General features: G+C 42.2%; 1 protein-coding gene across 1 annotated transcript; it reads left to right on the forward strand.

Annotated features, from left to right (window-relative positions):
• The first annotated feature begins 4,031 nt into the window (after positions 1-4,031).
• fgb (fibrinogen beta chain) lies at positions 4,032-12,744 on the forward strand. The gene is made up of 13 exons (XM_040140793.1): positions 4,032-5,373; positions 5,884-5,916; positions 6,026-6,126; positions 6,952-7,054; positions 7,486-7,554; positions 7,734-7,848; positions 8,893-8,999; positions 9,373-9,487; positions 9,936-10,055; positions 10,209-10,331; positions 10,511-10,605; positions 11,286-11,476; positions 12,347-12,744. The coding sequence occupies exons 1-13, from the start codon at positions 5,305-5,307 to the stop codon at positions 12,576-12,578; spliced, it is 1,473 nt and encodes a 490-aa protein (XP_039996727.1). The 5' UTR covers positions 4,032-5,304; the 3' UTR covers positions 12,579-12,744.
• Positions 12,745-12,833: the final 89 nt, after the last annotated feature.

The raw sequence follows: 12,833 nt of genomic DNA on the forward strand, positions 1-12,833 counted from the left end.
ACTCTCAGGAGGAAACCTTCGTGGGTGTGTGCCTGTAAAAATGCTGAAGTGTATAAGTCTGTATATGCAAGTGCACAACGACGTTAAATAATATAATGACATAATCATTTTCCCGCACTGGCAGCAGGTTTGTTTTTTCTTTTGCCGAAATGCCGTGTTTGCTTCGAAACCTACCGCATGTGTTGTTGACTTGGATCAACTCTTCCTGCTTTGACTACGACTCAAAAGTCAGGCTGAAGCAAAGCAGCCAAATGTAGTGGTGTCTGTTAAATAATAGACTCTAACCGCTGCATGCACAAGGCTGCCACCACAATCACTTCTGCTCTGGCTCGCTCTTCTCTTTCTATCCAACACTTCCCCTCACTTTCCAGAATGCACTTCGGATTCGCAGTTAACATTCTTCACTTGCTGGATTTTCTCACAAAAGTCAAACCTCAAATTGAGCTGATTTAAAAAACAAAAACAAAAAACCCAGAAAAACGTCAGATCCACTCTTAGATAGAAGGACTACGCCCTGGATGAGATTCAAATTAAAGAAGGATCAAGAAGCCTGCTGGAAAACAGTAGGTAATTGAGGCTGTAACCGTAGGGGCTGAACAATTACCCACATTTGCGGCGCAGGTGAAAAAACAAATGTTGCACTGAATCAAAAAATACGTGCATCATATCTTTGTGTCAGCAGGTTCGAGGGAGTCACGACTGAGAGGGAGCTCGACGCAAATGCTGCCTATCAGGCACCAAGAGTTTCAAAGTACCTAAACTGCCTCTGTGATTTTTGTTGCGTTTATTTGTACAAAAAGTCCCTGGGAAATTGCTGTTTATTACGACGTCATCCTCGACACTGCCACCAGATGGTGCCAAACTCTTTTTAAAAGCTGCTCAAGGGCAGTTAAACCCTTGTTGTAATAATCCTGACAAATAATGGTAATGTCACTGTTGATCATAGTGCGTGATTATCAGCCACCGTGCGGCCGAGTTCCCTGTGGATTTAGCTGAAACGCGAGAAAAAAACATCGTAAACACCTGCTATCGACACAACGGAAACCCTTGAAAGACAGAAAGCGTGTCCGCAGTTATTCGTCCCCAGACTATTGTGATCACGATGAGTTTTGTGTCACATAATCCTGCCTGTCATTTCATTGTGTCACGGCTTCCCAGACCTTCTCGTCCCTTTGTCCCATCACTTCTTGTGTCTCTCAAGGTTTTTACACTCCGTTTTCTGTACTGCACTCATCTAGGATCTCAACCGACGTAAGAAAACGGACTCTCTGGAGCGCTCTTAAATTTGAGACCATTTTTATATCTTGTGAAATGTCACCTATGGGAACTTTTCGAGGTTTGATAGATCCGTGCAGCCACAAACTTCCGGCTCCACGCAAGACCTTCGCGGATGCCGTGGAGCTGATGACAGTTATGTCACGCAGACTCTTGCAGCCCGTGGAAACCATGAATTGGTGGTAGAGTTGGGAGAAACTAAGAGTAATTCAAAAAACCCCAAAAAACTAGCTCCTAGGTCTGTGAGAAATTAAACGTAGTCCAGAGCTGCTGTCGGTTTTGCAAAAACACGGGGATTATGAACTTTTGTAATATTTTGATGGTGTCCAGTTAGTAAGGATTAAAGCAGCTCAACAGGAAGTCAATACTGTAGTTGCTACTGCATTTAGGAAGCTAGTCAGCCAGACGTGTTAACGCTAGCAGGTTACGTTAGCGCAGAGACACGCCCTCTTAATCCGCTACCTTTAGACTTCTGCCGTTGCGTTTTCGGTTTTGCAAAGGTGAGTCACGCTGGCCACGATCGGACAATGCCTGTTCGCGGGTGGGGTCAACCGGGGCGGTCCCCGAATCACAAGCACAAGACAAAGGAAAGACTAACCTACAGGCCCTGGCAAAGCCAGAGGGCTGCCACGTCGGTGGGACCTAAAGAAGCGTTTTTGACATCAAGCGGCATCGGTTACATCGGTCACTGGTGATTAAAACATAAGACAACAGCATCACAGTAGTGGGCAGTCTGGGAAACAGAGTTACCTATATGGTTTTAAGTGTGATACTTGAACACTGGGACAAAAAATAGCAGTCATCGGATATCATAGCTTATATTGAATGTGCGTACATTGTGTGGTGATTTTATCATGTATGATATGATCCTGCCAGTCTCGAGGGGTCAGTGTTCATTTGCAAAAACTGTTTGTTACCCAGATACGAACAAAACAAGATTGTAAAATAAAAGCAACTTTAGATTTATCCCACTGGGTTTTAAATATTTCTTTTGATCCTGAAGTCACAAGTAACCTGAAAACCAGAAGGCACAAGCAGACGAGAGAGTCCGGGACAATGTGAACAATACGATGAAAAGCCGATATAAAAAAAGATGTAACCCAAAACTCGCCACGATTACAATAGTCTGAGAAAGAACGTACACAAGGCAAAGACAACGATATCCGTCTCTGCCGAAAAGAATCATTGTTGGCGTAGGATTTGACCTCAAAGCTGTGGTGCCGACACGGGAAATGAAAAAAATGACGCAGGAGAAGCATCGGTGACCTGCGGGATAAAAGGCAGAGAAGCAGCCGAGGCCGCCACACGAGGCTCGTCACAGCAGCCGTCCTGGAAAAGGTATTCAGTATTAATATTAATAAAATAAAATCAGCAGTATTATCAAGGGCTTTATCTGTGGAATAACATTTTTTTGCATAATCATGCAAAGAATAACTGAAATCTGTTTTGTGCTATGTACATTGTTATGTGTTATTCACTTTAAGTGCACGATAATAATCACTATAGTCACTATACTGTTCATTTCTATAGAAACTATGCTTCGTACGCATGCAAAAAATAAGCTCAGACTCATGCCACAGTTACAATGCCACATAAGATAAAAACCCAGAGTAGGCAGTAACCAGCCGAGTACATACACGTGTAGAAAAGATACAGCCATCGCTCCGACGGTGTTTCGGACAGTGGAGGGTGAAGAACCCTTTAAATACGATGCTCTTTCCTCCTGGAACAATCCACAGAGGAACGTGGAGAGCGGATGCCCAGCAGTTCCAAATCCTCTGGAAAACCGCTCCCTCAGTCACTCTGGTTGCTTTTTAATTATTGCTGTTTGCCCCCCCCCCTGACTGGTCAGTAGGACGTGCCAGTATTGTTGAGACAGTGTGTGTCGAACAGCTTTTGGACGTCCAGGCCCAACTGCCTCCTCAGCGCCATCATCGTCATCACCATGAAGGAGCTCAGCGCGGGCCTCGCACTCCTCGCCCTCCGGGCTCTGAGCCGAGCCATCCGGCTCAACTCTCACCCTTTTGTCTGTGCCGAGAAGCCCTGAACTCAGACCTGACAGTCGGAAGCCAAACCGAGTACCGAACAGTTGGAGCAATATTCTTCTCAAAACTCTTTCCTTCTCCTTTTTTTTGTTGTTTTTTTTTAGTTAAAAATGATCATTAGATATTATACACACGGCCTTTAGAGGTCAGTGTTCTTTGCAGAGATGTGTCTACCTGAGTTAGGGTTTGATGGTGGCTTAGCCATCTGAACTCACTTCAGGCCTCTTGCTCTGGGCCAAGCTGTAGCCTTCTTTCGTATTTATTAATACAATTTAAGCAAGAATTGTAATTATAATATCAATAAAAAAAAAAACTCCACAACACTTAACTGTGATATATGTGAAGTTTGTGGGGGAAAAGTGTTTGATGATTTCTTCTTTCAAATTTGTAATGCGTGCCCTGACGAAAAATCCCCCTGTGGGATGCTCCCCCGGGCCAACTAGTCTGGCTTCCTTGGTTAGCTGCTCCACACTGTGATAGCAATATACAGCACTAACTCCCGCAGCGGCCGCCGGTTTCACATAATATGGAATGTTAGTGTCACAAGTCAAATCAGACTTAATCCGAAAGTCGCACCGACGCTTAATAAAACGGGTGGTTCACTGAGTGGCACTTAACGGGAAACGAGAAAAAAAATTCAAACAAATGAAAGGGATACCGGATGTCGAAGTAAGCGGGTCGGTAAGGTTTGACCTGCGCAGTTGAGATGTTGTAGTTTTGAATATGATGAGTCCGAGGATGTATGACGTTGCAGGGACGCGCTCGCTCTCATCGTTTCTGGGAGTTTGAGTTTAATTTCTTGCCAAAAGATCTAGTTTGAGGGTCGGGGTAAGAGTTCTGGTGAGACAGTTGGTGGTTATGGTGTTTAATGTATAATAAGTTAGTAAATGTCCGCACAAGTTTGTGTGTCGAGGCCTGTGATTTCATAACGTGCCCTTTTGGACTCAAACAAAAACATCAGTTGTCCCAACAGTGACTCACTGAGCCGTCTTCTCAAAAACGGCATTCACTGTGTCTTCACAGACCAAATACTTTTACCGTTAATAACAAGAGACTCAAGGGCCTATTGTAGGGACCAAGTCACTGAATCCACTGCCGTTTTCCTCCTCGGGAGCTACGCGAGTTCACATCAAAACTATCACAGGTGGTGGATGTTACCGCCATTAAATCCAGGACATGAGTCAAGAAGGGTCAGGGTCATTTCCCAGCATGAAGCCATCTCGCATCTCACGCTGCCGGGAATTAAATTCTCATTGAGAAATACCCAGTCCTTTGTTTATTTTGCTCGCTGTAGATTTCATTTGACTTGGCATAAAAATACCGGAATCTGCCTAAAAAAATGTCTATTTTTTAAAACTGTAGAACGCAAACTTCTCCAAGTTGCAAAAACAAAAACGTAACAGTATATCCAGAAAAAAATGAGGGCATAGCCAAGGCCCTGTCCGAGTATCTATTCTAAGTGTAAATTATGTTTGAGGTGGTCACCTGTCTGGCCAGGATAACTCTTTCTACATCACAGCCAGCGGCTAAAAGTTTAAAGCTATTGTGAAAAGACCTCAGAAGCAGTAAATCCAAAACAATGCTGGCTTTCTTTTAGTTATGTTGACATGTTGGAGATGTGAAGTCACTCAAAAACAGCTAAGATTTTAGCTTAGTGAATCACAACATCACTGGCTTGAAAACACAAATGGTCCAACTGGAAAGTGCTTTCTCACGTATCAGGAAACTCGCTCGGCCCTTTTGACCCTCTGTCCGTATCGACCGTGCGCGGCTGTGACTCAGGTTGGGTAAACTGCCCCGGCAGTTCTTGGCCTCTCTTAGCAGATCAATGAAAGCGGGGGAGGACAGCCGCTCCCACAGCGAGACCAAGGATAAATACCTGGTCAAAGGAGATTTCAGGGACAGAAAAAGGAGTGAAGGCTCACTGAAGACAGCAGAGTGACTGACCGGAGTTGGACAAGAGTAACGTTACCGACAGCGGACGATGAGGACACTGCTGTTGCTGTGTCTGTGCGTGCACCTGGCCTGGGCTGTGGACTACGATGAGTACGACGTGAGTGTGTTCACTTGAATAAAAGTTTCCAACCTTTTAAAATGATATCGGACTGGACATCAACCCCGAACACACTGTTACCTGTGAAATGTCCAGAATATTTCCGTCAGAATAGTTTAGAGTGAACGTTTTATCGCGTCATTGAACAGGTGGACGCACACAAGTTTTTTCCTAAATTTAAACAAAAACGTAAAGGGGACGGCGTCAAATCGGGAGTTCACAGGATTCTACCTACCCTGCCAAATAGCAAGGTAGAAGTGTGCATTGATTACAATGATGGAAAAACAGCATTCTTAAGTTTTACCACCGATCACCGCTGGGGGGGTCCCGTTAAAGCAGCACCTCGCAACGGCACAGTGTTCATCGCTCAGATCACTGGTTGTGAATGAGACGGAGTGATAGAGTGTCCTCAATAGACAACGTAGCTTTTGGACAACAGTTACAAAGAGAGGGAAAAAAGGATTTGCGTGTTCAAATGTATTCACGACGCTTTTCTATTATCTCACACAGGACGCCGGAGGCACCGCACCAGAGAATGGAACAGTACGTAGAACAACTGTGCTTAAATTATTTGATTCATGGGATATTTTAGTTTTTTGTGATTTCTTCCTGTCATTGTGTCTTGCCTCCTCCTGCTTCTCCGCACGCTCAGACACCGATGCTTCATGCCCGTGGTCACCGTCCAGCAGGGCAAGGCAGGGGGAGCTACACGCACCGCCACTACGCCGCACCCCCTATCAGTGGCGGCAGCAGGTACACCCACACACAGATACAGGAGCAATAAAGTAAGGGGGAAAAAAACCAGAACCAAAGGCAGACTTATCATTAAAATGTACTCTAATGCAACCACCCTTGTGGCATTTAGAAATCTTTTACTCTCTTACAAGTAAAGAGTCCTGAATTCAAAAAAGTAAAAGTACACAATTAGCAGCAAAATATACTTAAAATATCAAAAGTAACAGTTCAGTAGGCGGGAGAATGGCCTCTTTTCTAACCTTATATTATTGGATTCCTGCTACTCACGCATGTCGTTGATGTTGTAGCTGGTTGAGGCGCTGCTACTATGAACTTAGTTTATATATAACATCATTTATTAGCTGATTACATGATTCAAATCTGTAGCTTCAGGGTCACAATGGAAACTCCAGCTGTTGGTGCAAAGTACCGGGTAAACTTCCCAACACTGGAAACAAACCAATCTAAGGCATTTGAGTGAAGTGTCTGACCGCTCGTATGAACAGCTATGCTAGTCTTCGAGCTAAATGTTAGCATCAGCATGACAGAATGCTAACACGCTGATTTTATTTTTTTTAGCGGGTATAATGTTTGCCATGTTACAAAACTATCTTAGTTTTGTGTGTTAGCATACACATTTGCTAATTAGCTCTGAACACAAAGTGCAGCCGAGACTGATAAATTTGGGTGTTTAGTTTTTGGCAATCCACCCAATTGTTATTGAGATATTTCAGATGGGATCAAAGCGGTGGACTGAACGTGCCGCGGTTAAAAGTTAGACATCGCAGTGTCTCTCGGTGGCTCTGACATGTCAGTGACGTGTCCCCTGCGCCTTTCGTCCAGGTATCGCGGCCGCCCCGCCCCAACCCCATCCAGAGGAGCGATGTCGCAGGAGAAGGAGCCGCAGCCAGAAGCCGGAGGATGCCAACACGCCGCAGAGGACATGGTAGGAGGACACTAGCACACGGTCACCAGGGGACCCAGCCGCTGGCTGCACATGTTTTAGCTCGCTAATTTCAATTCTCCATCATCAGAACTTAACTTTTAATTGATGATAGGTCTTCATTTTTTGTGAAAGTAATGCCAAGTTGGCAGACTTGAAGCAAGTTTCAAGTCTGCCAGCTGATTTACATTCTGCAAGTATGTGAAATCACTGGCCACATTCAAACAGGAGTGTTTTGGAAACTGGTCAGTCCTAATGGAAATCATACACCAGAACCACCATTAAGGGGCCATATGAATAAGTCAAAGAAAAAGAAAATTAACGTTTTGGGGGGGGGTGGCAGCTGGAGTTAGAAAATGAGAACAAAGACAAAGAACAGTATTGTACTAACTGAAGTGCAGGCAACTAACCAGAGATTTTTTTTTGTCCGCCAGGGTGTTTTGTGTCCCACTGGCTGTGAGCTGAAGACCATGCTGGTGAAGCAAGAGAGGAACATCAAGACAGTGAGACGGCTCATTTGTGTTTTCTAATGTTGTCTTTATTTTTCATTACCAGAAGCGTTTTTTAAGGCACCACAAGTCAGGCTGGAAATCCGTTTTAAAAAGCTCATCATCTGAAATAAATCACTCGCTTTGCTATTATATTGTCATTGAGATCGTTTGTTCTCATCCATTTTTCACAGATCGTAAATCAACTCACACCGCAGGTGCAAGAGTTGTCCAGATCTTCCAACAACATCTACAGCTATGTCAACAGAATGTCCGACTCTCTGAGGGAGAGGCAGAGAATCATCGACGGTGAGACCAATGAAAAAGCTAACTTGAGGACTTTTGTTACATAAAGTGAAAGCACGAAACCCACATGATGACTGTAAACGGCAGTTTTTAAAGTCCGTGATAGGTCTGCCACCCCAGACTCGGATGTGCAAACTACTGAGTGGATCATTTCAGGTTAAACAGTAGAATCAGACTACCTTTTTTCCTTTTTTAAATTGCTTAAAGTTTCCACATTTGCATAACAGATTAGGTCTAACTCTTTCTGAGGGAGTGGTTTTTTTGTCATTTTGGAAGCAAATGTTTTTTTTTCCAGATAATTTCATGCATGTTATAACTGTCACTTCAAAAAAGGTCATTAATCCACTTTGTTACCATGTTGTTCACTCGGCAGCTAGTCTATGACAAGCCATGTGATTATTGAAAAGTAACACATTTCGTAGAGGAGCAGATAGTGTTATTTTTTGATAAACTCATGACACGATAAATACACTGCTATTCCAAAAAAAAGGTTAAATATAGTCTTCAAAAAGATTTTTATTTGTTCCAAATTTGCATAACAGATTAGGCACAACTGGACATTGGACAAAACATTTTGATTTGACAAGCCGTGTTGTTACAGCCTGTAATGGGGCGGTTCCGTAAGAGCAGTATATGAATGAATTCTTTGCAGTCGTGGCAAAACTATGTTGTTGTTAATGTCAAGGACTGTGAAATTTAAAAAAAAAAAAAAAAAAAAAAAACTTTTTGAAAGAGGCTATTTACAGACACAACAGCCAACTGAAGTGGAAGTTCTTTACTAGGAAAAACTCCCCCCCCCCCGGTCAAATTCTTCATCATCAGCATTGTTATCATCTTACCTACCAACAATAAATGTATGTCCTGTCCTTAACCTTGTAATCCAAAATATGCAGTCATTTAAGTGCTATAAAAAGTGGTTCTATTGCTAGTATATATATATATATATATATATATCTTAAAATAAAATACAAATTCTTAAAGCTCATAAACCTTATATCGCTGTTTTCTATCTCCCCTGTAATTCCCTCTGTCTCTTCCTCCTCTCAGACAACAGCAGGGTGGTGGGTCGGTACACTGATCAAGTGGAGGAACACCATGTCTACATCAAGGAGATGGTGGACACCTTCTTCCCTTCCAACATCAGAGTCCTACATGTAAGTAAGAGCTGACACGAGTCAAAAAGAGGCCACATTACGTCAATGTAATTTAAAAGTTTTGAATGTGGCAGTTATTCCTAATCACAGCCACATCAAGACATGCTTATCATTATTATTAACATTTCTTGCTCAAATCAATTTAGTCTATCTGATGTTTCTTTTTCATTTGTAAGCTACAAAATATCATACATTTAGATTGAATCTATCTCAGAAACAGACTGGAACAAATAGAACTGTGCACAATATATACAAACAAAACAAATGACATCCCTTAGTAAAGTAATCACCAGATCCCAGAATCTAGCGTATTCAACCTTAAAGAACACAGACACCCCACACTAACATAATGTATAATGTGTTGTGGCTGCAGGGGGTCCTGGAGAAGATCAGGCTGAAAATCCAGAACTTGGAGAAGGCTATCCAGACCCAGAGAGAGGAGTGCAAGGAGCCATGCAGCACCAAATGTCCCATACCCGTGGTGTCTGGTAAGTGTGGACCCCCCCTAGATGCTGTAATAATCATTACACACCAAGTATGATGGTTTTAGAGACAACAAGTAATGTCAGAGCCTTAGCAAAAGTTCATCCTCTGGGGAGCAGGAACGGGATCTATAAATGTTGTGCTAAATGTGTGTGATAGATTGACTGATATCCCGAGTGAAAAGCTGACATTTTGACCTGACGGTGGACTCTGAAGAAATATCAGCTGGTCACCAAAAAGTTTACGGTTCATCCTATGTGGATCATCAATATCTATACCAAATTTCATGGTCCGTGGTTACCTAGTTTTGGACGTATTGGAAGTATTGGTCAGCGGACAAAAGAATGGACAAATTAACCTATATCGTCATCTTCGTGACCCAGTCGTAGCAGTTTAAAAATACAATTCAAAAATGCTCTTGACCCTAACTGCCTCTTCTGTTGTGTGATTCAGGTAAGGAGTGTGAGGATATCTTCCGTCGTGGAGGAAGAGACTCCCAGATGTACTTGATCCAGCCTGATTCCTTCATCCCGCCATACAAGGTTTTCTGTGATCAGACCACCCAAAAGGGAGGTGAGAAAATAATTCAGTTAAACCACCTACACCTTTGAACTTTTTAAAGCTTTTTTTTCTTTGTTTTACTTTGTTTCACTGTGAATTTCTTGGAGGTTAAGGGTTCGGTAAACATCTCAGTGTTTTCAAGAGAACTTCTTTTATTTTTCCCAGGATGGCTTCTCATCCAAAACAGGCTTGATGGCAGCGTGGACTTTGGCCGACGCTGGGATGAATATCGACGTGGATTCGGCAACATTGCCTTTGATACTGGCAAGGGTCACTGTGAGACTCCCGGTAAGACAATCAGAAACAAGGAGTTTACCCTTGGCACAATGAGCGAAAACCATTCTATTTTTTAAGACATCTCGCTTTAGCATTTCCTTAATTTCAGCTGTTAGTCGTATGCTCATATTCACCATAATTTCAATAATTTGTGGTTGACTAAGACACCTTTCTCCTTGATAATTTGAAAGGTGAATACTGGCTGGGTACTGACCAAATCAGTCATCTGACCAAGATGGGCCCCACTGAGGTTCTCATTGAGATGCAGGACTGGACAGGTGCTAAGGTGAGTCCTAAAGGTTTCTAACTATTGCAGAAATGATAAGTTCATTAACTGAAAATTAATCAGCAACTGCCGCCAAACATTCTCTGGTTTTTATTTCTCGAATGTAGGAATTGGCTATTTTTTTGTTTTATGCTTTAGCAGAGTGAATATCCTTGGTTTTTGGACTGTTTGTCAGACTAACAAGACATCTGAAGATATCATCTTGGGCTTGATGAAATTGCGATGGGAATTTTTCACTATTTTCTGACATTTTTTAGACCAAAAAATGTGTACTTTGATCTCAGTCCTATTTCTAAGTCGTCCCTCCATGGGGTTTTAAAGTCAGAGAGATAAAAAATGAGTTTTGGTCTTGTTATATCCTGGATCCTCGATTGTTCCTTCACAAACAAGCAAATCTAAAGAAACACTCCAAACAATTTACTGAATTTGAAGCAATCTAATATCGTCAAACACCCTGTTAAGATTCATTCTGACATTAAGTTGTTTTTTTTTTTATTGATTAATATCAACCTAAAAATATAAGTATTCTGAATGTGTTGATGAAAAATTCACATAGTTCGCAAAATTTCAAGTATTTAATTGCAACTGTTATATTTTCCAAAAAAACACGTATCAAATTATGGATGTGTCAATTTGGAATGCAACTCAATGTCAAATGGCTTCTGCTATCAATGCCCTAGGTCCATGCCCAGTACCACAAGTTCACCATCCAATCAGAGTCATCCAGCTACGTGCTGGCGGTTGCCGATTACTCTGGTACAGCTGGCAACGGTTTAATGGAAGGATCCACCGAGCTCTTTGGTGAAAACCGCACCATGACCATACACAATGGCATGATGTTCAGCACCTACGATAGAGACAACGACAACTGGTAAGTGTCCTGTGTGTGAGAAAAACAAGTACATCTAGAAATTCAATATATGAGTATCAAAATATATCATTTGCCTTTTCTGATATGGTGCCCTTATTGGAAAGAAGACATCTTTTATCAGAGCCCTCAAGAACCATTACAAAAATCATCATCACAGTTTTCTGATGTGTTACCGCTGTGGTTTGCGTTAGGCATAAAAATCTACCTGGTCGAGGTGATCAAGCGAATTATTATGTTCAAGGTAAAAACATGGCTGCTAGAGGTCCTGTTCAGTTTAATATGAACTTGCTTGAGATTCTGTAGTTTTTTTTTTTTGTGGGGACAAATTTAGAGTTGAAGAAAATGCTAAGACCTTCAGCAGTGTCTTGTGTTGCTAATATATTCTGACCAATATACCCAATGAAGTCTTCAATTAATTATAATACGTGGATTTTTCAAGTTTAATATAAGGATAATTGACAATTTATTAAGCAGGTTTTCACTTTTTTTATATACTTATGGGTTCATTCATTTTCTGACGCTACTGTCCCAAGTCGTCCAGTTCAAAGAAATGTTGGCAGTAAAAAAACCCCATATTCTTTCCAGTAGAGAAACTATGCAGTTTAAACACATCTCTTTTGTGTTTTTTTGGGGGGGTTGTTGAATGAAAGTGGCTTCCTTCATTTTGGACTTTTCATTTCCATAAAGTTCAGCACTGTCAAGTCAGTTTACCGATGGTCAAAAGTGCAAATTCATGTTAGAGGTCACTGAAGTTGACCTTGTCCATTTTAAAATGCTGGTGTGAGCAGTCCGTTACACTGTATCTTAAAATGTTTTATAATGTCATATGATTTCATCTCGCACCTTTTTGTCCTTGTTTGCTTGAACCAGGAACCCCGGTGACCCCTCTAAACAGTGCTCTAGGGAGGACGGAGGTGGTTGGTGGTACAATCGCTGCCACTCCGCAAACCCCAATGGCCGATACTACATGGGCGGAGCCTACACGCAAAATATGGCCAAGCACGGCACAGATGATGGCGTGGTGTGGATGAACTGGAAGGGGAGCTGGTATTCACTCAAGGCCATTAGCATGAAGATCAGGCCTTTCTTCGCCTCCAGATAAGCATGTCGGAGGGTGTCAACACATAACGCACGTAGCAAACCGCCAAAGTAAAGTAGGGCTTTGGGTTCAATGAACCAGCAAAAACATCAAAAATCTTTCTCATGTTAAACGGCATTGTTTCTTTTTCGCTGCACACACACATTTGCACGCAACTTAGTATGGTGTGTAGAAAATGAAAGCTGTTAAAAAGGTGACGTGCAGCGTTAAGCTCATAGACACCTAAAAATAAATGAAGAGAAGATCAAAAAATGTCAG

Source organism: Xiphias gladius, chromosome 12 (genome assembly GCF_016859285.1).
Source record: "Xiphias gladius isolate SHS-SW01 ecotype Sanya breed wild chromosome 12, ASM1685928v1, whole genome shotgun sequence".
Lineage (NCBI taxonomy): Eukaryota > Metazoa > Chordata > Actinopteri > Istiophoriformes > Xiphiidae > Xiphias > Xiphias gladius.